Source organism: Pseudophryne corroboree, chromosome 6, assembly GCF_028390025.1.
Source record: "Pseudophryne corroboree isolate aPseCor3 chromosome 6, aPseCor3.hap2, whole genome shotgun sequence".
In the NCBI taxonomy this organism is placed as follows: domain Eukaryota; kingdom Metazoa; phylum Chordata; class Amphibia; order Anura; family Myobatrachidae; genus Pseudophryne; species Pseudophryne corroboree.
In genome coordinates, this window is record NC_086449.1 from 204639438 (window position 1) to 204665515 (window position 26078).

Sequence of the window (26078 nt, forward strand, 5' to 3'; positions counted from 1 at the left end):
CACCTTCCTTGTGGAATGGGCCTTAACCGATTTAGACTGTGGCAGGCCTGCCTCAGAATGTGCAAGTTGAATTGTGTTACAAATCCAACGAGCAATCGACTGCTTAGAAGCAGGCGCACCCAACTTGTTGGGTGCATACAGTATAAACAGCGAGTCAGATTTTCTGACTCCAGCTGTCCTGGAATATATTTTCAGGGCCCTGACAACTTCTAGCAACTTGGAGTCCTCCAAGTCCCTAGTAGGTGCAAGGCACCACAATAAGCTGGTTCAGGTGAAACACTGACACCACCTTAGGGAGAGAACTGGGGACGAGTCCGCAGCTCTGCCCTGTCCGAATGGACAAACAGATATGGGCTTTTTTGAGAAAAAACCACCAATTTGACACTCGCCTGGTCCAGGCCAGGGCCAAGAGCATGGTCACTTTTTATGTGAGATGCTGCAAATCCACATATTTGACTGGTTTTAAACCCATGTGATTTGAGAAATCCCAGAACTACGTTGAGATCCCACAGTGCCACTGGAGGCACAAAAAAGGGGTTTGTATATGCAATACTCCCTTGACAAACTTCTGGACTTCAGGAACTGAAGCCAATTCTTTCTGGAAGAAAATTTACAGGGCCGAATTTGAACCTTAATGGACCCCAATTTGAGGCCCATAGACACTCCTGTTTGCAGGAAATGCAGGAAACGACCGAGTTGAAATTTCTTTGTGGGGCCTTCCTGGCCTCACACCACGCAACAAATTTTCGCCACACGTGGTGATAATGTTGTGCGGTCACCTCCTTTCTGGCTTTGACCAGGGTAGGAATGACCTCTTCCGGAATGCCTTTTTTCCCTTAGGATCCGGCTTTCCATCGCCATGCCGACAAACGCAGCTGCGGTAAGTCTTGGAACAGACATGGTACTTGCTGAAGCAAGTCCCTTCTTAGCGGCAGAGGCCATAAGACCTCTGTAAGCATCTCTTGAAGTTCCGGGTACCAAGTCCTTCTTGGCCAATCCGGAGCCATGAGTATAGTTCTTACTCCTCTACGTCTTATAATTCTCAGCACCTTAGGTATGAGAAGCAGAGGAGGGAACACATACACCGACTGGTACACCCACGGTGTTACCAGAACGTCCACATCTATTGCCTGAGGGTCCCTTGACCTGGCGCAATACCTGTCCCGTTTTTTGTTCAGACGGGACGCCATCATGTCCACCTTTGGTATTTCCCAACGGTTTACAATCATGTGGAAAAAACTTCTCAATGAAGTTTCCACTCTCCCGGGTGGAGGTCGTGCTGAGGAAGTCTGCTTCCCAGTTTCCATTCCCGGGATGAAAAACTGCTGACAGTGTTATCACATGATTTTCCGCCCAGCGAAAAGTCCTTGCAGTTTCTGCCATTGCCCTCCTGCTTCTTGTGTCGCCCTGTCTGTTTACGTGGGCGACTGCCGTGATGTTTTTCCCACTGGATCAATACCGGCTGACCTTGAAGCAGAGGTCTTGCTAAGCTTAGAGCATTATAAATTTACCCTTAGCTCCAGTATATTTATGTGGAGAAAAGTCTCCATACTTGATCACACTCCCTGGAAATTTTTCCCTTGTGTGACTGCTCCCCAGCCTCTCAGGCTGGGCTCCGTGGTTACCAGCATCCAATCCTGAATGCCGAATCTGCGGCCCTCTAGAAGATGAGCACTCTATAACCACCACAGGAGAGACACCCTTGTCCTTGGATATTGGGTTATCCGCTGATGCATCTGAAGATGCGATCCGGACCATTTGTCCAGCAGATCCCACTGAAAAGTTCTTACGTGAAATCTGCCGAATGGAATTGCTTCGTAGGAAGCCACCATTTTTACCAGGACCCTTGTGCAATGATGCACTGTTTTTAGGAGGTTCCTGACTTGCTCGGATAACTCCCTGGCTTTCTCTTCCGGGAGAAACACCTTTTTCTGGACTGTGTCCAGAATCATCCCTAGGCACAGCAGACGTGTCGTCGGGATCAGCTGCGATTTTGGAATATTTAGAATCCACCCGTGCTGATTGTAGCAGTATCCGAGATAGTGCTACTCCGACCTCCAACTGTTCCCTGGACTATGCCCCTATCAGGAGATCGTCCAAGTAAGGGATAATTAAGACGCCTTTTCTTCGAAGAAGAATCATCAATTCGGCCATTACCTTGGTAAAGACCCCGGGGTGCCGTGGACAATCCAAACGGCAGCGTCTGAAACTGATAGTGACAGTTCTGCACCACGAACCTGAGGTACCCTTAGTGAGAAGGGCAAATTTGGGACATAGAGGTAAGCATCCCTGATGTCCCGGGACACTATATAGTCCCCTTCTTCCTGGTTCGTTATCACTGCTCTGAGTGACTTCATCTTAATTTGAACCTTTGTAAGTGTTCAAAAAAATTTTTTTTTTTTTTTTTTTTTTTTAGAATAAGTCTCACCTAGCCTTCTGGCTTCAGTACCACAATATAGTGTGGAATAATACCCCTTTTCTGTAGTAGGAGGGGTAATTTAATTGTCACCTGCTGGGAACACAGCTTGTGAATTTTTTCCCATACTACCTCCTTGTCGGAGGGAGACTTGGTAAAGCAGACTTCAGGAGCCTGCGTAGGGGAAACGTCTCGACATTCCCATCTGTACCCCCGGGATACTACTTGTAGGATCCAGGGGTCCTGTACGGTCTCAGCGCCATGCTGAGAACTTGTCAGACGCGGTGGAACGCTTCTGTTCCTGGGAATAGGCTGCCTGTTGCAGTCTTCTTCCCTTTCCTCTATCCCTGGGCAGATATGATCTTATAGGGACGAGAGGACTGAGGCTGAAAAGACGGTGTCTTTTTCTGCAGAGATGTGACTTAGGGTAAAAAACGGTGGATTTTCCAGCAGTTGCCGTGACCACCAGGTCCGATGGACCGACCCCAAACAAGTCCTCTTCCTTTATACGGCCATACTGTGCCGTTTGGAATCTGCATCACCTGACCACTGTCGTGTCCATAACATCTTCTGGCAGTTATGGACATCGCGTTTATTCATGATGCCAGAGTGCAAATATCCCTCTGTGCATCTCGCATATATAGAAATGCTCTATAGTCAATAAAATACTGTCCCTGTCAAGGGTATCAATATTTTTAGTCAGGGAATCCGACCAAGCCACCCTAGCTCTGCACATCCAGGCTGAGGCGATCGCTGGCCGCAGTATAACACCAGTATGTGTGTATATACTTTTTATTATATTTTCCAGCCTTGTCAGCTGGTCCTTGAGGACGGCCCTATCTATAGACGGTACCGCCACTTGTTTTGATAAGCGTGTGAGCGCCTTATCCACCTTAAGGGGTGTTTCCCAACGCGCCCTAACTTCTGGCGGGAAAGGGTATACCGCCCATAATTTTCTATCGGGGGGAACCCACGCATCATCACACACTTTATTTAATTTATCTGATTCAGGAAAAACTATGGTAGTTTTTTCACATCCCACATAATACCCTCTTTTGTGGTACTTGTAGTCTCAGAAATACGTAACACCTCCTTCATTGCCTTTAACGTGTGGCCCTAATAAGGAATACGTTTGTTTATTCACCGTCGACACTGGATTCAGTGTCCCTGTCTGTGTCGACCGACTAAAGTAAACGGGCGTTTTAAAACCCTTGACGGTGTTTTTTGAGACGTCTGGACCGTACTAATTGTTTGTCGGCCGTCTCATGTCGTCAACCGACCTTGCAGCGTGTTGACATTATCACGTAATTTCCTAAATAAGCCATCCATTCCGGTGTCGACTCCCTAGAGAGTGACATCACCATTACAGGCAATTGCTCCGCCTCCTCACCAACATCGTCCTCCTACCTGTCGACACACACGTACCGACACACAGCACACACACAGGGAATGCTCTGATAGAGGACAGGACCCACTAGCCCTTTGGAGAGACAGAGGGAGAGTTTGCCAGCACACACCAAAAACGCTATAATTATATAGGGACAACCTTATATAAGTGTTTTCCCTTATAGCATCTTAATATATATATAAGCATATCGCCAAATTAGTGCCCCCCCTCTCTGTTTTAACCCTGTTTCTGTAGTGCAGTGCAGGGGAGAGCCTGGGAGCCTTCCCTCCAGCCTTTCTGTGAGGGAAAATGGCGCTGTGTGCTGAGGAGATAGGCCCCGCCCCTTTTTCGGCGGCCTCGTCTCCCGCTCTTAACGGATTCTGGCAGGGGTTAAATATCTCCATATAGCCTCCGGAGGCTATATGTGAGGTATTTTTAGCCAAAATAGGTATTCATTTGCCTCCCAGGGCGCCCCCCTCCCAGCGCCCTGCACCCTCAGTGACTGCTGTGTGAAGTGTGCTGAGAGGAAAATGGCGCACAGCTGCAGTGCTGTGCGCTACCTTTAGAAGACTGAGGAGTCTTCTGCCGCCGATTCTGGACCTCTTCGTACTTCAGCATCTGCAAGGGGGCCGGCGGCAAGGCTCCGGTGACCATCCAGGCTGTACCTGTGATCGTCCCTCTGGAGCTGACGTCCAGTAGCCAAGAAGCCAATCCATCCTGCACGCAGGTGAGTTCACTTCTTCTCCCCTAAGTCCCTCGTTGCAGTGATCCTGTTGCCAGCAGGACTCACTGTAAAATAAAAAACCTAAGCTAAACTTTCCTAAGCAGCTCTTTAGGAGAGCCACCTAGATTGCACCCTTCTCGGCCGGGCACAAAATCTAACTGGCTTGGAAGAGGGTCATAGGGGGAGGAGCCAGTGCACACCACCTGATCCTAAAGCTTTACTTTTTGTGCCCTGTCTCCTGCGGAGCCGCTATTCCCCATGGTCCTTTCAGGAACCCCAGCATCCACTAGGACGATAGAGAAATCCCCTTTATGCCTCGCTAAGCGCAACTGGTCATAAGTGCAACATGTGTCCCACTCAGCATTAGGATGGATGATTTTTGGTCAGATGCAAGGTTGGAAAAAACACCCCCCACTATTTGCCCCAAAATGTTATACAGGAACAATTTGTAATTTAATACTGGTGTACATGTATTTATTTGAACTGCACGTGTTATTTATGGGAGCAGACCTAAGAGAAAAAGGCAAGCTAGTATGTTACCTTGGCTGTTCCCTGTTAGGACAGTGTTGAGGCTGCCCAGTGGAGCCAGCTCCAGGGCAAAGCAGAGAGGATGAATGCTGATGCCGATCAGGGAGACGATGCATGGGTGCTGTAGGGAGTGTAGCATGTTGGCCTCCTGGCGGAACTCTGAGAAGTTTCTCATGGCATCCATAGCCTGCAGGTGCTTGAACATTGTGTCTGTATGCAATGAGGGAAACAACAGTTGAGACTGCTTACAGGGAAACCAATTAAGGTTTTGCACCTGTGTGCGCCCTGGCATACATATTCCCGTCTCCACTTGTGGAGTGTGGAGAGGTGGAAACACATGAAGAGGCACACTAAATAACTTTAAATAAAGTACCCTGTTTAGCCTGCTTTATAGTTTAAATGAACCATGACAGGTAAGGAGTGCCCCTGGGGTGACGTTACTGTATGTGGCAGTTGTGCGTTAAAGCTTGGTTCTGATTTAGCAATGTATGCCTAGAAAAGAGCACTAGGGTGTGAAAAGCGTCCCATTACAAATACAGGAGAGATTTGGTACAAAAATCAAACCCTTTAATAAACAACTTTATTTCATTTCAATTACCTTGTTCTGCAAAATTAAATCTTGTTTTTCATTACTCCCTACTAAACTGTAATTCCTCCATACCTTGCTTTGCACACCTGTGTGTTTTGGTGGTACCAAGCAGGCACTACCATAGGGGATTTTGGTGTCTATTTAAGAACAAGCATTATTAACATCTATTTTATTTTATCCATTCTAAATAGGTTACTGCTGGTGCCAGTAATGGGGAGCCAGGCAAATCCTCTCCATCTTCAGCAAAGCCTTTCAGACTCTGCTGGGTTCCTTCCAGGATGAAGTGCAATACACATGTGCAGATGTCTATTGCGTATATGAATTAGTGGACAGCCAGTACGCTGCTGGATCTTGTTAAACATTAGCAGCATATTCATAAATACCACTGGTATACTAAATCAAATATGCTACTGGAATGTAGTATCGCTGTTAAATGAAGCCCTTTCTTCCTGGATCTCAGCCATACTATTGGCAAATTATTACTTAGGGGAGGTAGTTTTCTTCTCGACATTCAGACATGCTAGTACTGTGATGTTTACCATTATGTTTAAGCAGAGCCCGCCCTAACCAATATGATGCCCTAGGCAAGATTTTGGCTGGTGCCCCCTAGCACCACCGCTGGTTCCGCCACTGACCTTGCACCTCTTTCCCAGCACCATCACCCCTCACCCATAGCAGTCCTTATTTTGGTGTTTGTACCCCCTATATTTTAAATAGGAACAGTTCGCACATTTGGCGCACAGCCCAAAAAGGGGCGTGTTTTTGCTGGCAAGGGGCATGGCCACACAATAGTAACTCCAAATCCAATTACGCCACACAGTACTGCAACTTTATTCACATTTGATCATGTGATAGTGTCCATAATTAATTTTACATCCCACAGTAGTATCACTTTACTTTAGAAACGTTACTCCTCACAGTAGAGCCCCTTATTCACATTACATCACACTGAATTGCTCCTTATTCACATTACACCACACCCTATTGCTCTTTATTCACATTAGATGACACAGTAGTGCCCTTTCTATACGCAACGCCACACAGTAGAGCACCTTATACACATAATGCCACACATTAGTAATGCATTTATACACATAATTCCACACAGTAATGCCCTTACACATATGACACATTATTAATGTCCTTATAAACATAATGCGCCTTACACATTATGACAACCTTTATTAATGACCTTTAACACATAATGGCCCTTACACATATGCCGCACATTATTAATGCCCTTATACACATAATGACACACATAGTGCCCCCTACACATTTGCTGCACATTATTAGTGCCCCTTATACACATAATGACACACATACAGTAGTACCTTGTTACACATATGCCGCACATTATTAATGCCCTTATACACATAATGACACACATAGTGCCCCCTACACATTTGCTGCACATTATTAGTGCCCCCATACACATGACACACATACAGTAGTACCTTGTTACACATATGCCGCACATTATTAATGCCCTTATACACATAATGACACACATAGTGCCCCTTACACATATGTTGCACATTATTAATGCATTTTTACATGACAAACATAATGCTCCTTACACATAGGGGTAAATTTACTAAGATTCGTATTTTCCCGTTTCAGGTCAAAGTTCAATCACGAATGACATCGAAAGTGTAAAACTGCAACTTTTTGAATTTGTTACGATGGATTTACTAAGCTGTCGTATTCGGGTTTTTCTTTTCTTCCGATGTCGATGTCATTCGTGTTTTTTTTGTGTTTTTTACGGCAGTGATTAGCAAAACACTGCCGACTTTTTTACAATTAATCTCGGCCGGATCTGTGTGATCCGTGCTGGGGTTCTATTTTTTTTTTTTTTTTAATTAAACACTGTAAAATTTTTAAAAAAAATTGCGTGGGGTCCCCCCTCCTAAGAATAACCAGCCTCGGGCTCTTTGAGCCGATCCTGGTTGCCGAAATATGGGAAAAAAATTGACAGGGGTTCCCCCATATTTAAGCAACCAGCATCGGGCTCTGCGCCTGGTCCTGGTTCCAAAAATACGGGGGACAAAAAGAGTAGGGGTCCCCCGTATTTTTAAAACCAGCACCGGGCTCCACTAGCTGGACAGATAATGCCACAGCCGGGGGTCACTTTTATATAGTGCCCTGCGGCCGTGGCATCAAAAATCCAACTAGTCACCCCTGGCCGGGGTACCCTGGGGGAGTGGGGACCCCTTCAATCAAGGGGTCCCCCCCCCCAGCCACCCAAGGGCCAGGGGTGAAGCCCGAGGCTGTCCCACCCCATCCAATGGGCTGCGGATGGGGAGGCTGATAGCCTTTGTTGTAAAAGAAAAGATATTGTTTTTAGTAGCAGTACTACAAGGCCCAGCAAGCCTCCCCCGCATGCTGGTACTTGGAGAACCACAAGTACCAGCATGCGACGGAAAAACGGGCCCGCTGGTACCTGTAGTACTACTACTAAAAAAATACCCAAAAAAACACAAGACACACACACCGTGAAAGTATAATTTTATTACATACATACACACATACATACATACTTACCTTATGTTCCCACGCAGGTCGGTCCTCTTCTCCAGTAGAATCCAAGGGGTACCTGTTGAAGAAATTATACTCACGAGATCCAGGGGTCCAGGGTCCTCGGGGAATCCAGGTGTAATCCACGTACTTGAAAAAAATAACAAAACGGACACTCGAGCCACGCACTAAAAGGGGACCCATGTTTGCACATGGATCCCCTTTTCCCGACTGCCAGAAACCCACTCTGACTGATGTCTAAGTGGGTTTCTTCAGCCAATCAGGGAGTGCCACGTTGTAGCACTCTCCTGATCGGCTGTGTGCTCCTGTCCTAACTGACAGGCAGCACACGGCAGTGTTACAATGTAGCGCCTATGCGTTCCATTGTAACCAATGCTGGGAACTTTCTTGCTCAGCGGTGACGTCACTTTAGGTCAACCGCAGGGCAGAAAGTTCCCAGCATTGGTTACAATGTAGCGCATAGGCGCTACATTGTAACACTGCCGTGTGCTGCCTGTCAGTGAGGACAGGAGCACACAGCTGATCAGGAGAGTGCTACAACGTGGCGCTCCCTGATTGGCTGAAGAAACCCACTTAGACAGAAGTCAAAGTGGGTTTCTGGCATTCGTGGAAAGGTGACCCATGTGCAAACATGGGTCCCCTTTCAGTTCGTGGTCGGGACACCGTTTTGTTATTTTTTTCAAGTACGTGGATTACCCCTGGATTTCCCGAGGAGCCTGGACCCCTGGATCTCGTGAGTATAATTTCTTCAATAGGTACCCCTTGGATTCTACTGGAGAAGAGGACCGACCTGCGTGGGAACTTAAGGTAAGTATGTATGTATGTGTGTATGTATGTAATAAAATTATACTTTCACGGTGTGTGTGTCTTGTCTTTTTTTGGGTATTTTTTTAGTAGTAGTACTACAGGTACCAGCGGGCCCGTTTCTCCGTCGCATGCTGGTACTTGTGGTTCTCCAAGTACCAGCATGCGGGGGAGGCTTGCTGGGCCTTGTAGTACTGCTACTAAAAACAATATCTTTTCTTTTACAACAAAGGCTATCAGCCTCCCCATCCGCAGCCCATTGGATGGGGGGGGACAGCCTCGGGCTTCACCCCTGGCCCTTGGGTGGCTGGGGGGGGGGGGACCCCTTGATTGAAGGGGTCCCCACTCCCCCAGGGTACCCCGGCCAGGAGTGACTAGTTGGATTTTTGATGCCACGGCCGCAGGGCACTATATAAAAGTGACCCCCGGCTGTGGCATTATCTGTCCAGCTAGTGGAGCCCGGTGCTGGTTTTAAAAATACGGGGGACCCCTACTCTTTTTGTCCCCCGTATTTTTGGGACCAGGACCAGGCGCAGAGCCCGATGCTGGTTGCTTAAATATGGGGGAACCCCTGTCATTTTTCCCCCCATATTTCTGCAACCAGGATCGGCTCAAAGAGCCCGAGGCTGGTTATGCTTAGGAGGGGGGACCCCACGCAATTTTTTTTGAAAAAATAAGCACTTTCCCACCCCTTCCCACTGATATACATGCACGGATCTCATGGATCCGTGCATGCCTATCCAATCACGAATAAAAAAAAAAGGTCTGTTTTTTTTTAGCACTTTTTTACGAGTTGTAATTTTTCACGGCAGTGTTTGTTTTTTTTTTGCTTTGCACTTCTTAGTAAATGACCGAGATTCATACTTAAACAGCCGCGTTTTGACCGATGGTGTATTCATTCGTAATTTTTTACTTGGACTTGCAAAAAATTACGAATGCCCTCATCACTGCCGTGATTAGTGTTTAGTAAATTACCGAGATGACACTTTGATGAAAAAACGGCATCTCGGTCAAAATCGGGAGCTTAGTAAATTTCCCCCATATTCTTAACACTACTGCACAACCAACCCACTCACATGCACACAGCACTCACACTGCCATTAACACTGTGACCTCTGCCTCTGCTTGGATACAGATGTGTCCTCATAAATCTTGCCTCAATGCTAACGTCGGGCACCTTTTTTTAATGAAAATGCATCTTATTTGCATTGCTATGTGGCTAGAATACACAAGCAGCTTCTACTGACTAAAATGATATGCAGCATGCCTATATACTGTGTGAGACTGTGGCTGTATCTGCATATGAAATGCTACACACAGAATATAGGCATGCTGCATATCATTTTAATCAGCAAAAGCTGCTGATGCCCCTAGGTATATCAAATGCCCTAGGCAATTGCCTAGTTTGCCTATGCCTATGGCCGGCTCTGTGTTTAAGGATGTATAGCCAAGATGGTTAGGACACTTTACATCGCTGTACTAGCACGTAGGTATGTCAGGTTCAACATACCTTACAAGGAACTAAGGAACAAATAGGGTTACCATAAGGATAAAAGAAAGAGTCAGACTAGATGGGACGAGAGGTTCTTATCTGCAGTCAAATTCTATGTTTCTGTACTGTTGTCTCCCTTCTGCTTGTCAACATTCTGGATGCTAAGCCATACTGATACCAGTTAGTAAGGGGTTATCAAGGTCAACTTCTCTACAATAAAAGCAGCCCCTCATCTTCTCTTAGCACACAGAAGTGAGGTGGTAGGAAAGATAGAATTGAAAGGAACACAGATCATTACTCACGGACTCATTTACAAATAAAATGTCCAAAATAAATAGTTTCTAGATCTAGTAATGTCCAGATACCAATGAATTCCTACAATAATGGAGTAAGTGGCAGGAGACGGCAGTGGTGACCAAATACCTTTGGAGACCTCTGCAGAAGTCCGATACTTCTTTATCTGGAACATCTTCAAAGCTACTGGCTTGCGTTTATACACTGCACGGTAAATAATGGTTCCACTTCCCCCTTGTCCCAGTATATTAGTGTTCTCTTCTGAGTATTCCAAGTCACCAATGTCAAGGAACAACCTGAATGGAGAGGGCAGAGGGTTAGAGGCTAACTCAGACTGAAAATGTCTGGACTGCATGATAAATACAGACTTTCCCATGCATTTAGGGAGGCCAACCCGGGCCTTTTTTTCAGTCCCGGGTATCGGGATTGAAAAATGGTCAATACCAGGATTCCTGGGATACCCAGGATTGGGTTGAAGATTTTAAAATTAAAATCTTTAGTGATTTCCCACCCACAGACCCACCCAAATACTCAACATCCTAGACAGGAGGGTTCACTGGCTGCAGGCTGTGGATGGCGATGTGCGGTTCAGGGCGGCTGGCATCAGTCTGCGCAGCGTGACCTCTGGCATCATGTCAGGCTGCACAGTACGCATAGACGGGGGCAGGGGGAGACGGGAGGAGGGAGCCGGGCAGCGTCTGAACCTGCTGAAGAGGTTCAATGCTGCCCGGCACTGAAAAACACAATGGATTGGCTAATCCCGAAATCCCTGGGATTGGAAGTTCCAATCCCGGGATTGAATCCTGGCCAATTTTTGGCCTAAATCCTGGGATCCCGCCGATCCTGATCCCGGGATTGGCCACCATACATGCATTGCATTGCGGAACACAGAGGCAGGAATTATAGGCCCTGGTACCATGGACACGAACACCAGTAATTCACTGCTTTTTATGTAGCTAATGGTCACTTAGGGGGGCACAGTTTTATATGCGCCATGGGTAGATTAAATGCCATGTTGAACTCTGCCAGGGAAAAAAGGACTCTGGTTGCAGAGATTGATCAGCCTGTCAGCTACCTGTGTCACCAGATTGTGTTAGGTCTTACTTGGTTATACATATTAACATACTGATGGCGGTGTTCTTTATCCATTTCATGTAGAAGTAGAAGCCATACTATATATGGTGATCTTACATGTACTATATGCATTGCAAGGAGGAGTGATAATTTGTACAGTATTTCATATGGACCTCATCATGGCATTACCTGGAGGGGAAGTCAGTCATAAAAATCTCAGGGACCAGTTCCTGCAGGGACACCGCAACATCAGGGTGATTGGGACACTCCAGAAAGTCTGTGTCCACTGCAGCTAGGACACAATCCTCCATATTGAAATAGTGAGGTTCCTTTTTCTCTTGCTCCTCCATCTGGTCATGCAAGATGGCTGCACAGGAGTTGCAAGTAACATACTGTTCCATCAGAAGCGTGCCATCACTCTCTGTGGCTGTCAGAGCTGCAGTGGGTAATGTGGGATTAGTAAAGGGCATGCACACATGACCAGAGAGACGACAACATTCTAAAGTCATAAGGAAAGAGGACTAGCATCCCTTCTTAGTCCCCAAATGTCAAAGAGCCCATAGTTTTTGTTAACAAGTTGGATGTATGAAGTTTCTTGCATAAAAAAAGTGCATTGGCACCACAATCTGTCTGTGCCAGGAGCCTCACATTGCTACTCCTTGCTGTGTTGCTGGGAGAAACTGCCCTTTTTACTATGTGTCTGTGGCTTCTCACATGCATCCATTCCCTCCTCACATCATGGCATTGCCCATGTCACATGAAGACCAGCTTGCTGGCTCTGACAACCACACAAGTGGACAGGTCCTTGTCTTCCACAAAGGCTCATTATCACTGCTGCTGTAGCCATCCCAATGCAATATATGGCATCTGCAGCTGTCAGGTTATCCTCCACTGGACGGATTCATACATACAGAATTACATAGATAGTTTATGTTTAGGACTGCATACATTAGGGAACGGTATATTATAATGACATTTGGATCGGTGCACAATATTCTTGGCTTAATATTTCCTACTGTTATTTTTCTCTTTGAACCTCGGACCAGCGGTACCTCTCTCTCATTTAGTGATGACTTTGCACCGTTTTTATTTGCAGAACATATTCTAAATGATAATTTTTTTAATGATTTTTATTGGTTACGTTCTGAAGGTTTCCTTCATATTTTAACTGTATATCATTTATCAATTTAATACACACTGTAATTGTACTTTGCTCTTACCAGGAAACCACTGATCAATCAGGGAGTTCACGTGGTCTGTGATAAACGCCATAGCAGAGAAATCTCTCACTTCCGACTGACAAATAATCTTTATTCCTCCACTCTTCTTCTTTTTCCAGTTCACATCCGATGATTCCACACTGCAGAGAATGGGGGTATAGTAAAATTACCTTATCACTGACTTTGATTTAGACTTGTCTTGCTTATTTTTTGTCTAAGTTGACCAACTGTACAGTATACATACATGGTTGTAGCCTTCCTTCACCCTTTTTCACTCATACCCCAAAGGTTACACGTATTTTTATTTATTTATTATCCTTTATTTATATGGCGCCACAAGGGTTCTGCAACGCCCAATTACAGAGTACATAAATAATCAAACAGGAAAACAGCAACTTACAGTTGATGACAGTATAGGACAAGTACAGGGTAAATAAACATAGTTACATCAGCAGATGACACTGGAATAAGTATCAGGTGGCAGAAGACTGCTGGAGTTGATGCAGTTGAAGATTATTAAAGTAAGACAAAGGATGAGCACATAAGGGAAGAGGGCCCTGCTCGTGAGAGCTTACAATCTAAAGGGGAGGGGTAGACATACAGGGGTGACACAGATGGGGTACATAGAGAATGTGGAACAGAGGGTTAGGATGAGATTTGGCTGGGTTTGGTGAAGAAGTGGGTCTTGAGAGCCGTTTGAAGTTTTGTAGAGAGGTGGAGAGACTGAGGGGGAGAGGTAGGGAATTCCAGAGAAGTGGTGCAGCACGTGAAAAATCTTGGAGGTAGGAGTGGGAGTAAGTAATCCGTAGGCAGGTGAGTCGTCATGCATTAGCAGAGCGAAGAGGACGGGTGGGAGTGTAAAGGGAGATAAGATCAGAGATGTAGATGGGAGAGGAGTGGGTGAGGGCTTTGTAAGTGAGTGTGAGAAGCTTGAAACGAAGGATGATGAAACAGACTGGTCTAAATGCATCTATTAAATAATGCATGAGGATTGTTGTTATGTTACATATACAATCCAGAAAATCTTACTTTCTGTCTCTTTTCATCCTTTGCATTCTAGTACTGCAAACAGAAAAATAGCATCCAGACACTGCAGCTTTGTTGACTGGGAATAAAATGTCAATTAAATGCCTTACTGTGCTGATCAGTGAAGACCAGGGTCTTCAAATATCACACAGTTATGGCTTAATATCTTGCGGACGTTTCCTGGTTTAAACTTTTCTTCATACTGCATAACAAAGGAGCTCAGGTAGTTTTATTTCAGAAATATCAGTTGTGCTGTGGTAATTGTATGCACTCTGAGTTCTGGAGGTGCGGGAATTTTGTGCAAGTCTGTCAATTTTTTTTAAAGCAGCAATCATTTACGAGGCGAAACCAGTTTGGTTTTGCATTGTAAATGATTGCTTCTTTAAAGAAACGGATGGACTCACACAAAATATACCTCTAGACCTTGGGGGCTATTACATTTAGCTGTTGGAGTCTGTAAAGTTGTAGGTTTTAATTTTGTTCAAAGGTTATGGACTGAGTTAATGCTAAAAACAGTAAATGAATAGTTTGGTGAAACAGACGTAACATTTTAGCAGTAGTGAACCTAACACAAAATGAATATTGGCAGCTGATTAATTACTACAGCTCCAAATGCATTAACCTAGGTGGTGGCTAGTGGTAGCTAAGTGAGAAGCAACGTGCCCTGTTTCTGAACTAAGGCTGGGTACACACCTGACCCGTATGTCAGTGGACTCGCCATGGTGCTGACTGAGTGGCTGATAAAGGTAAGTGTACACACTAACCGATCGGCCACTTGATATGTCGGTCCCTGTCAAGCAACTGTGCCGTCAGCCCCCGCAGCAAGTGTACGACCACCCTTACACCCAGTACGATGCCCCAATATATCTGCAGATACATCGGCCATCAGCTGTTCTGATACAATGTCTGTGAACAAAGTCATTCATAGACATATCGCTGGTACACACCCGCCAAAGCACCCATAATAGATCATTCGTTCAAGTGAACGGCTAATATTGTCAGTGTGTACGCAGCAGGGTCTATGTACAGTTGAAAGTAATCTCTTTGCAAATGCTGTGCTGCATGTTTTCACCCTGCATGCTCCTTTAGAAAGCATACACAACTAGGGGCCTAATTCAGACCTGGTCGCTGCAGCGGCAGCAATCACAGGCTGAAGCCCTATGCCGTGTGCGCAAGTGCAGCAACCGCGCTGCGCGTGCGCACATAGTGCAATGAAAACGCATCTCACACGTGCGATCGCCTCTGCCTGGCAGACGCTGGGCGGTTGGAAGCGTGTCGGCGGTGTTGGGGGGGGGGGGGGAGGGGGGCGCGGTCCAGACAACACAGGCGTGTCCAGACTGTTTGCGGGGTTCAAAAACATGGCTGGTAGATGCCTGCCTTTGCAACTAGGCTGCGTAGGCAGGGAGCTACTCGGCAGGTGCGAAAGTATTACATACAGCACATCTGCAGGGGGAGGGGGGGTAGGGAGGGGGAGAGGGGGCCTGGCATGCGGGGCGCACTACCACTGTGCTGGGCGTCCCCCGCATGCCTAAGATTTCGATCGAAGATGTGCGTTTTTTCGCACATCTATGACCAGGTCTGAATTAAGCCCTATGAGCGGAGTTGCGTGCATAACATAACTGGGCTGTAACGGGGCATTCCCACATAGCTCAGACAGAGCATGACAACACAGTAATGGGCTAGGCAGAGTTATGTGGGAGTGCAAATACTCCAAATTCCATAGAATGAACCCAAGCGTACATATATGGGTGGTCTGGCAGCAGAGTGGCATACAACTCTGCATGCAGGTGAATGTACACAATTAATTCCATGCGTGCAACACGGAAACAATTAAGGCTGAACTGGGCTTCTGATTGGCACTGAATTGGGATTCAAAGTGGCACTCAGGGCATAATTCAGCTTGAGTCGTAGTTTTGCAAAAAAAAAATCACAAAACTATAACTTGCTTCTCTAACATGCGGGGGGAGGGTGGCGCCCAGCACAAGGCAAAGCCGCCCCGTATGCTGGGTACTGCCCCCCTGCTGAGATGCGAGCAGCGATGCGCTTGCGCCCACTGTCTATGCAGCTCAGTTGGAGAGCCGCCATCTTTTGGGTTGCAGTGGCACACGTGTAATCACCAAATAGCGATTTCAGCACTTTTGTGGGCCTTACTGAATTAGGCCCTCAGTCCGCGCACAATACCGATATTCATGCAGTTGAGCAATTATTAGCAACTGCACATACTCAAAGTTCTGTACGCCCCCTACGGTGCATGTGTTACACAGTATACCCAGACAGCTACTGTTGCGATCAGGTCAGACGGTATCAGAAATGGGGCGGCAAAGTAATGGACATTACTTGCCAGGGACTAATAGACGGCTACTAGTGCAAGCAAAAATGGTCCATTCAGTGGGCATGTAATGGCAGTGTCACGGGTGTGTTAATGGACACTAACAGTGGGTGTCTCTTGTCCTTGCACATTTAGGTGAACAGATATAGAGTTTGTCGCTGCATTTGCAAAAAGTCGCATATAGACAACCACCAACAGGCCCAAGTCAAGGCAAGTCAGTGTTCCCTGTCCAGGTGTGCCTACTAGCTTATACCTTAGGTAGCCACCTTGAAAGGTAACCAGTAAGCCCTCCTGCCAGTAGATAGTTTGGTTCCTCTTGACCCGGAAGGTGCTACAGCGGTTGCGCTGGTTGCCTGTGAAGCTGTATACCGCAGACTTCCTAGTGCGGGGCTTGTTGTTCTTCTTGTTCTCAAACAGCTGGTAAAGGGAAGGAGCACTGATCAGTGTCAGTCCATAAAAACATCTACATAATCTTCCATTATTCATGACATTATCTCATCCTTACATGCACGACACAGCTAGACATCCTGGTTTTACTGAATTGTAACCAGAACTACAGTAAGTTCTCACACTCCTAGAAGAACTGTAGACTGCACGATTTCTGGTCACTCTCATATAGAACTGGCAACTGCTTTATCTTATAGACAGCTAAAAGACGTAGGGAGCGGACGCCACAGAACCATATGTGGGGCTGTATTCCCAATGGGATTGCGAACTGTAGATGTACTATTCTGGAGGGACCACTATTAATATAATTTTAATAACCAACAGACTTGTAACACAAGGAAAAATAAACCGTTAGAATTCTAAAGCAAGATACGTAACTCAGCTATAACTCTTCATCAAGATATGGAACAAAAACACAAAAGCCCAGTTGATATTGCTCGTTTCTAAGCTATGTTCATGCTCTCACCTGAAGATCCATCTCAGACAGGCTTATCAACATGCGGGCTATGAACCTCTGCCAGAATCCTACAGGGACAAAGCTCATCTTGAATACCCTCTGAACAGTGTTGCCAGTAGATTGCCGTAAGGAGTAGATATCCAGGCCCGGTTTGGCAGGAAGGAGGTGAGGTAAGAGGTAGCTGTAAAGAAGAGTGACAGAAACAAATACTTAGAACTCTATAAAAAGATTAGTATATTAATGTGTGTGCGTGTAGGAAGATGATGATGAATTCACTGTTGTTGAACTACAACTCCCAGAGTTATATGCCAGGTTATACTAATCTCTTTTTCTTTTTACAAGCCTAAAACCATCATTTTCATCGGTGACCTTTGTAGCAGCTGGAAAAATGGACTTGTGACCTTTTTATCATTTACTTTCTCCTACAATAGCAATAAAACTTATGAACAACAATATACCAAAAAATAAAATCTCAGCTGGACAATGTTAATTCCCAAGCTTTATCATGTATGAGAACAGTCCTAGGTTTGTAATATTGAATTAAAGAGTCTCTTCCTGCAGGTCTGGACTGAGTTAAAGGGCCACTAAACTGAAAACAGAAGTTGGTTTACATGAGAGGGATATTTCTATCATTCACAAATATATGTGGAAATGCTTCTGGAATAGATCAGAATTTTAAATATTAGTGATCATGGAAGGAGACACTATTTTCTCTCTAGTGGATGTGAAAATTAGTGGGTCCTAATATGCGCAAATAGCGGCAGCCCACTAGAATAATGTGAACGGAGACTCTCCCCCCAGTCCCCAATGTGGAATATGTGTGTGGATAAAATACAATATTCTATAGGCGCCGACTATGTATTGAAAGTAATTGTATACGTTCCTTTCCGAATCTTGGAGCAAGGCAATATCAGGGTATGTGGTCTTTCTTCTCCCTCTTTTACGACATTCGTCAAGCAGTTCCCATCAAAGGAAATCCTCCATGTATGCCAGGTATTAAAATGACAGAGAAAATTGTATAGTGTAATACAATTTATTCAAAGGACACTCTTTTTATATATATAAAAACACAATCCCCCTCAGGAAATCCTGAATGGAGAATCCAAAACAATTACCAGCTAAAAATATGTAATGCACACATAAAATCCTAAAATCAAAGCGTCCTCCTCCCCAGAGCAATACTCAGAGTTCTGGAAACAACTTTGGCGATGGTGTGGTTTGCTTAATTACCAGAAATCCCTGGAGACCAGACAGAAGGTGGAAAACCAGTTTGCGACCCGGACCCGCTCGCTGGACCTCTGACTCCTCCTGGCAAAGTGCAGACCCTCCGTCACCGCTCTTGTGCCCCACCAACGCGTTTCAACCCTTCACATGGGTCTCTTTCAAGGTGCTCAGCACTGCTATTGCTCTGGGGAGGAGGACGCTTTGATTTTAGGATTTTTAGGATTTTATGTGTGCATTACATATTTTTAGCTGGTAATTGTTTTGGATTCTCCATTCAGGATTTCCTGAGGGGGATTGTGTTATTATATATATAAAAAGACTGTCCTTTGAATAAATTGTATTACACTATACAATTTTCTCTGTCATTTTAATACATGGCATACATGGAGGATTTCCTTTGATGGGAACTGCTTGACGAATGTCGTAAAGGAGGGAGAAGAAAGACCACATACCCTGATATTGCCTTGCTCCAAGATTCAGAAAGGAACGTATACAATTACTTTCAATACATAGTCGGCGCCTATAGAATATTGTATTTTATCCACACACTATTTTCTATCTACACAGGAGAATTCCAGTCAGTAACCCAATTATAAAGATACTTGAGTGAACCTCTCTTTCGCCTCAAGTGACTGACAACAGTGAACAACAGCCCCATATAAACTGAAAACACAATGAGGAATATCTATCAAAGGCCCAAATGTATTAAGCCTTAACAAGAGATAAAGTTGAGACGCATAAGAAGTGATAAATGACCAGCCAACCAGCTCCTGTCATTTTTCAAACACAGCCTGTGACATGGCAGTTAGGGAGCTGATTGGTTGGTCATTTATCACTCTTTATCCATCTCCACTTTATCTCTTGTTAAGGCTTAATACATTTGGGCCCTTGTGTGGTAACTTCTTTTAATTTTAGATTCAGTGGTCACTTACATGTGACTGTATAGTGCAGGAAGCTGGGCAGGGCTTCATTATAAGATACAGCTACCTTTACCACTTTATACAAACTAGAAAGCACAATCGAAGATAAAGCAAAATGAGTAACAGTTCTGTAACTTACAGAAAACTTCTACAGCAGACATTATAATGATTAACAAATATACAATAACATAACATTCCTCTTTGTTGGAATCCTCTGTATTCTGTTTATGTGTTATCTATGCTTAACCACCTCTTCTCCACCTAGTATGGTAACAGTGTATACACAGATGCTCATGTTAGTATGATGCGGCATGCTGCAATCGCTAGTAATTAATGAAGCGATCGCCGGCAGCGATTAGTCGCAATGTGGCACGCCTTGCAGCAAACCGTGTTGCAGCATGCTGCATCGCAGTAAGATGAACATGGCTACATCTGTATACACATGTGTAGTAGTCTGTAGCAGATAATGTCAGCCAGAGAAAGTTTATTAACCTGCTGTTGGCCACGGGAAGAGCAATCTCAAACTTTGCCAGGAACTGAAAGTACTGCTCCTCAGTCTGCTTGGTGAAGCCAGTGCCGACCAACAGCATCCGGAGGTCCTCTGCCTTTATGACCCCGTTCGTGGCCACAGATTTGGAGCTCTTAATGTTAATGATCCTCTCCAGACATTCAGACAGCCAGACAGGATCCAGGAAGTAGAGGTTCCTCAGTCCATGGCTGGTGTCTGGGAAGTGAAGCAGGGTGCCGGTCTCTATAAGAAAGCCAATCGCTGGAAGAAAAATACAAGGAATCCTGAGGCTAGGAAGTATACATCACATACTGGGCAATACAATGCATCAGACTGTAAATAAATAATACAGCAGCTTTACACACCTGCTTGCATGTCCTCATAGTCTCCAATATCATTCTCGGGGCTCTGCTCTGTAATCTGCTCTATCTGCTCATCAGTCAGATACTGGACCTGATCCCTCTGCGCTCTTTTCTGCTGCTCTCTCAGCACTGCCTCCTGAAAGTTCAGGTAACTTCTGGGGATCTGTAGGAAGAAGGTGAAGGTGTTGATTGAATGCAGATCAGTCATCGTATGAAGAGAATCATTCATGCATTACATAAATAAATAAATAAATAAATAAATAAATACATACATACTACATACATTACATAGCATTGCATGTTTGCCTTCTGAGCCTCAATAAGGAGTGAAGTCATGTAATACCAAAAATGTAAGAGTGTTTTTCCTTAGCTCTCACAATGGATCACACTGCTGACCAGGAATCTCCATCTTCAGACATGAATTTATATGCACCATGACTGTGCAGCCTAGACACTGGGACTGATGTATCAAACCTTCTAAAGAGTGCACAAGTAGAGAAACTGCCCATAGCAACTGATCCGCATATACCTAGGATTTTATAGCATGTACATATAGTACCTAAAAGCTATTTAGAAGACGAATGGCTGCTACGGGTAACTTCCCCACGTGTCCAGTTTTTAGAAGCTTTAATACATTTACCCCTTTATAATCGCAGTTTCTTTTGCATATCCTTTATAGTGTATGTGCACTGCTACCAGTACAATCTTTTTAATAATAATATATACAGATTATAATATGTATTTTGGACTACAAACAAACAACCCCCTGTCCTTGTATAAACCAATATTAAAAGAGTTATCCGTTTTAAAATCACAAGAACTCCTTTACCAGCCTTCCCACCAGTTTCTGGGAGCCAATTGTGCTTCCCACATCTTTCATATTGCACGCAGCGCAGAATATCAGCTGACGTAACCCTTCCAGACCATCCAGTGTCTTGCAGGAGAGCTCACTGTGAATAAGAAACATTGCTATCAGGGCAAGCAGTAAGTAATAGACACACCACTCCAGTTAGTTCATTAATGAACAATTCAACTAAAGGTGATGTCCATCTACAGCGTCTTTATAATAAAGCATACGTAATCTCAGGTCAGGGCCATAACTAGTTGTGTGCGAAGGGGGCATTGCACATAGCGCTGCAGGCTAGGGGGCACAGTTGTCAGTTATCTGTTTTAATTATTTTCACTTGCAGCTTCCCCCCTTTTTGAAACCCAGCATCTCCTGACCGCCCTTGTCTCCTACCCTGACCCCTTCTGTTGCGAATACCTATACAACATTCATGAACTCAACCCGAGATTTCTTTGTTATTCAGTCACACTGTCCTTTATTACATTTCAAGATGCTGACATACCCAGGATTCAAACCCATTGTCTGTGGCATTGCAGTCAGACAATCTATTCATTGAGCTATCTACCCTTGTAAAGAAAGATAGATAATTCTAAGCTATTTGATTACCTTGTATTTTGTGAAAAAAATGATAAGCATTGCGGCTGAGAAGACCTATGTAGTGTTTGGCTGAAAGGGATTGGATGTGTGGCTGCACACTACATAGATCTGCTCAATTGCAATGCTGATAATGTTTTTACAAAGTTCCAGTAGCTTCATATAGTGTTCACAGTTTTTATGCAGGCTCAAATAGCTCAGTGAGTAGGGTGTTTAATTAGAATTTAACAGGTTATAGGTTTGAATCCTGGGTATGGCAGTATATTGGAATGTGTTATTTAATAAAGGGTATTGTAACTGAATAACAATGAGCTCTCAAGTTATGTGTATGAATGTGGTATAAAGAGGATTTGTGTCCAAATCCATTTTCTTGCAGTGGTTTATAAATGTGTGTGTATTATGTATATATAATGTGGGAAGGGGCATCATAGCATGGGTTTCTCTGGGTCAATCTTGGCATGCCTTATGTCCCTATTGGAAAAAAAATGGCAATTCTCTCTATGGTACAGGGCACCAAAAAGTCTAGTTACGGCTCTGTCTCAGGTGATGTGGGATAGTAGACAAAACACCACAAATATTTTTATAGCATTTTGCATGGTCAACTAGGAACATGATTATTTCATGTATGTTTTTTGCAGCTGTTTAAAAAATAGATATAGGGGGTAATTCTGAGTTGATCGCAGCAGGAACTTTGTTAGCAGTTGGGCAAAACCATGGCCCTCATTCCGAGCTGTTCGCTCGCAAGCGGATTTTAGCAGATTTGCTCATGCTAAGCTGCCGCCTACTGGGAGTGAATCTTAGCATCTTAAAATTGCGAACGATGTATTCGCAATATTGCGATTACACACCTCGTAGCAGTTTCTGAGTAGCTCCAGACTTACTCGGCATCTGCGATCAGTTCAGTGCTTGTCGTTCCTGGTTTGACGTCACAAACACACCCAGCGTTCGCCCAGACACTCCTCCGTTTCTCCGGCCACTCCTGCGTTTTTTCCGGAAACGGTAGCGTTTTTTCCCACATGCCCATAAAACGGGCTGTTTCCGCCCAGTAACACCCATTTCCTGTCAATCACATTACGATCGCCAGAACGATGAAAAAGCCATGAGTAAAAATCCTAACTGCATAGCAAATTTACTTGGCGCAGTCGCAGTGCGGACATTGCGCATGCGCATTAAGCGGAAAATCGCTGCGATGCGAAGATTTTTACCGAGCGAACAACTCGAAATGAGGGCCAATGTGCACTGCAGGTGAGGCAGATATAACATGTGCAGAGAGAGTTAGATTTGGGTGGGGTGTGTTCAATCTGCAATCTAAATTGCAGTGTAAAAATAAAGCAGCCAGTATTTACCCTGCACAGAAAAAAATAACCCACCCAAATCTAACTCTCTCTGCACATGTTATATCTGCCTCCCCTGCAGTGCACATGGTTTTGCCCAACTGCTAAAAAAGTTCCTGCTGCGATCAACTCAGAATTACCCCCATAGCTGGGTCTATTGGGTGCTAAATGCCAAAAGAATGTGTCCAAGCAAAATGAGATACAATGGGATATTAAATTAGAATAGGCATAACAATCACAAATCGGTACAAAGAAGAAAAGTTTATGTAACCTGATGACTGAGTATACCATACATCACAAAACTGAAACATAACTGCATACGAATCAATAATAATAAAAGCTATTAATGAAAGCAGTGATAAATAAAATAAATTAACATATTGTATCACACCCCTCCAGTCTTAAGGCCACCATCCACTAGTATGATATGGCCATTTTTCATCAGATTCTGAGCCTTCGGAACGAGGGATCGGATGAAAAGTGTCACATTGCATGTTCCCGTGCTCCTCAGATTGGAGTCGCAGATCGTCATGGCTGCCATGAATATTTATCGCAATCGGAGGAAAAGGTGCACATCGGAGTGCATTTGTACACAATCAAATGTGATATATCGGATGTAAAAAACCACTCAAGTAGCAAATCGTAATCACAGGACTCCTGGGAAGCTGCCAGGGAGATCGGGGGAAAAACGGATCTGACTTTTAGTTCAGATAAGTCTCACTAGTGGGTGGAGGCCTTTTTTTATTGCTGTTATTTTTTTCTTATCTGTTTTGTTTAGGTCTTTTTTTATTGATTCCTATGTAGTTATGTTTCAGTTTTGTGATATATGGTATACTCATCAAATTAAATAAAACTTGCTTCTTTGTATCAATTTGCAATTGTTATGCCTATTCTAATTTAATATCCCATTTAAATTTTGGGTACAAAAGGCTATTTTGGTACACTGTTACCACACAGTTGCTAAATAATTTTGGTATTTCATTTTGGTTTACACATTCTTTTGGTATTTAGTGCCCAATAGATTCATCTATATATAATTTTTGTACAAATCAATTTTTCCAAGGAAGGTGTTCCTTAGTAAGATGGACAAATAGGCTGCGTTATTCCAATTAATTGGGCATAAAAAGGTTCCACTCATACCACTTTTTTTTCCGGCAGCTGCCCAACATTTAATGCACATCCACTGAAAGTGAAATCAATATAAACTGGACAAATCATCTGAAGATACTAGATTAAAACAAATAATCTCTATCCAACTTCATATTATTAGCAGTGTCGAACTGAACACACTGAGCACAGGAGATCCACTATAATACTCACTGTAAATGTTTGATTGTGATATCTGGGAAGCCTGTGGCCCTAGACCCAGATGGAGAGCGGCATAGAGCCAATACATAGGCACGGAGGGTGGCGATTCTCTCCAGGCGGAACTTGGTTTCTATGAAGTCCAGGTGAGTCCCCACCACTAAAACCACAGCATTTGGTGCTTTGGCCTGAAAAACAAAGGTGGCTACACTGTATTATTTTAGTGGTTTGCTAGAACACGGACAGCAGTGGAAAGTGGCATTCTCACTATTAACCTAACAAGTGCAAAACAACAATATGCAGAGTACTGATATGCCCTCGTCTTCAACAACATAATAATATCTCCTCACCTCAATGTTTAGGAGCCAGAATTGGAGATTAGAAACAGCCTCCTCACCCAGAGCCAAGTTCCAGACCACTATGTACAGGGCCTTGTCTGTAAAAAAGCACTGGTTCACTGCCGACATTGTAGCGGAACCTCCCATGTCCCACACGTGGAACTGCACGAAATCAACCTACTTAACCAACACAGGAGAGGAAAGGGGGTATAGAGCCATCAGTGCACCGATTAATACTGGGGAGACACCTGCAACTTGTATTTTCCACATACAGTAGAATTTTAAGAAACTGTAGGACACAGACCATGATATGTTGTTATAGAGGATGCAGTCAGGATCCCGGCTGGCGGTATCCCAGTAGTCAGAATACCGATGCCAGAATACCGACCCTATTCTGAATGAAGACACCGGCATCCAGAATAGGTATACCATCCCTGCGCCGGAATCCCAATGCAAGTCAGGTAAGACGCAGGGGGGGGGAGTTTAGGTTTAGGCTATGGGTGGGGGGAGGTTTAGGGTTAGGCTGCGTCCCGGGGGGTTAGGGGTAGGCTGCGGGGAGGGGGGGTTAGGCACCCCCCTCAGTGGGTTAGGCAACAAGAGGGGAGGTTGGTGTTAGGCTACGGGTAGGGGGGGTTGGGGAGGGGGCACCCCTTACTCACCCGCCAGCTTCACACACATTGGGATCCCAGCATCGGTATTACGACCCCCGGGTTCCCGTGCGCCGTCAAATCATACTGATCCCTGTTATAGAGTTCAATAATAATTTCTCAAGAAGAAATACTCCACAATTGTATTTCCTTTACTCACTGAATGCTGCAACTCTGGTACTTATTTAACAAAACGCTATTAAGATAGGGGACCATTTATCAATGAGTTTTATAATCCGCAACAAGTTTTAAAACTCATTGGGGTATATGCAATAGCGGGCGAAATCGCGGCAATTATCGCCGTTTTTTCAATTCGACCAAATTCGCCAGGTGAATTCCGGAAGGTGGCTTCCGGAATTCACCATATGCAATGAAAAACGGATTCGCCAGAGTCGCGGGCGAAAATCGGCCGATTTTGCGGATTTTACCGCGATTTTAAAAAACGGGAAAAAACGGGGAAAAACCCGAAAAAAAAATGGCGTGGGGTCCCCCCTCCAAAGCATAACCAGCCTCGGGCTCATTGAGCTGGTCCTGGTTCTAAAAATGCGGGGAAAAAATTGACAGGGGATCCCCCGTATTTTTAAAACCAGCACCGGGCTCTGCGCCTGATGCTGGTGCCAAAAATACGGGGGACAAAACGAGTAGGGGTCCCCCGTATTTTTAACACCAGCATC

At 44.7% G+C, this 26078-nt stretch overlaps 1 protein-coding gene across 1 annotated transcript in view; it reads right to left on the reverse strand.

Annotated features, from left to right (window-relative positions):
* The window catches only part of LRRK1 (leucine rich repeat kinase 1), a 244638-nt gene that overhangs the window by 35599 nt on the left and 182961 nt on the right, over nt 1-26078 (reverse strand). Inside the window, exons 16-26 of the mRNA XM_063925660.1 lie at nt 24770-24934; nt 24435-24607; nt 21169-21289; nt 20343-20502; nt 19962-20238; nt 17335-17506; nt 16675-16838; nt 13067-13206; nt 12036-12282; nt 10902-11068; nt 5068-5265 (exon numbers count right to left, since the gene is read on the reverse strand). Of these exons, the coding sequence (XP_063781730.1) occupies nt 5068-5265; nt 10902-11068; nt 12036-12282; nt 13067-13206; nt 16675-16838; nt 17335-17506; nt 19962-20238; nt 20343-20502; nt 21169-21289; nt 24435-24607; nt 24770-24934 (1984 nt within the window). The remainder of the gene's footprint in view (nt 1-5067; nt 5266-10901; nt 11069-12035; nt 12283-13066; nt 13207-16674; nt 16839-17334; nt 17507-19961; nt 20239-20342; nt 20503-21168; nt 21290-24434; nt 24608-24769; nt 24935-26078) is intronic.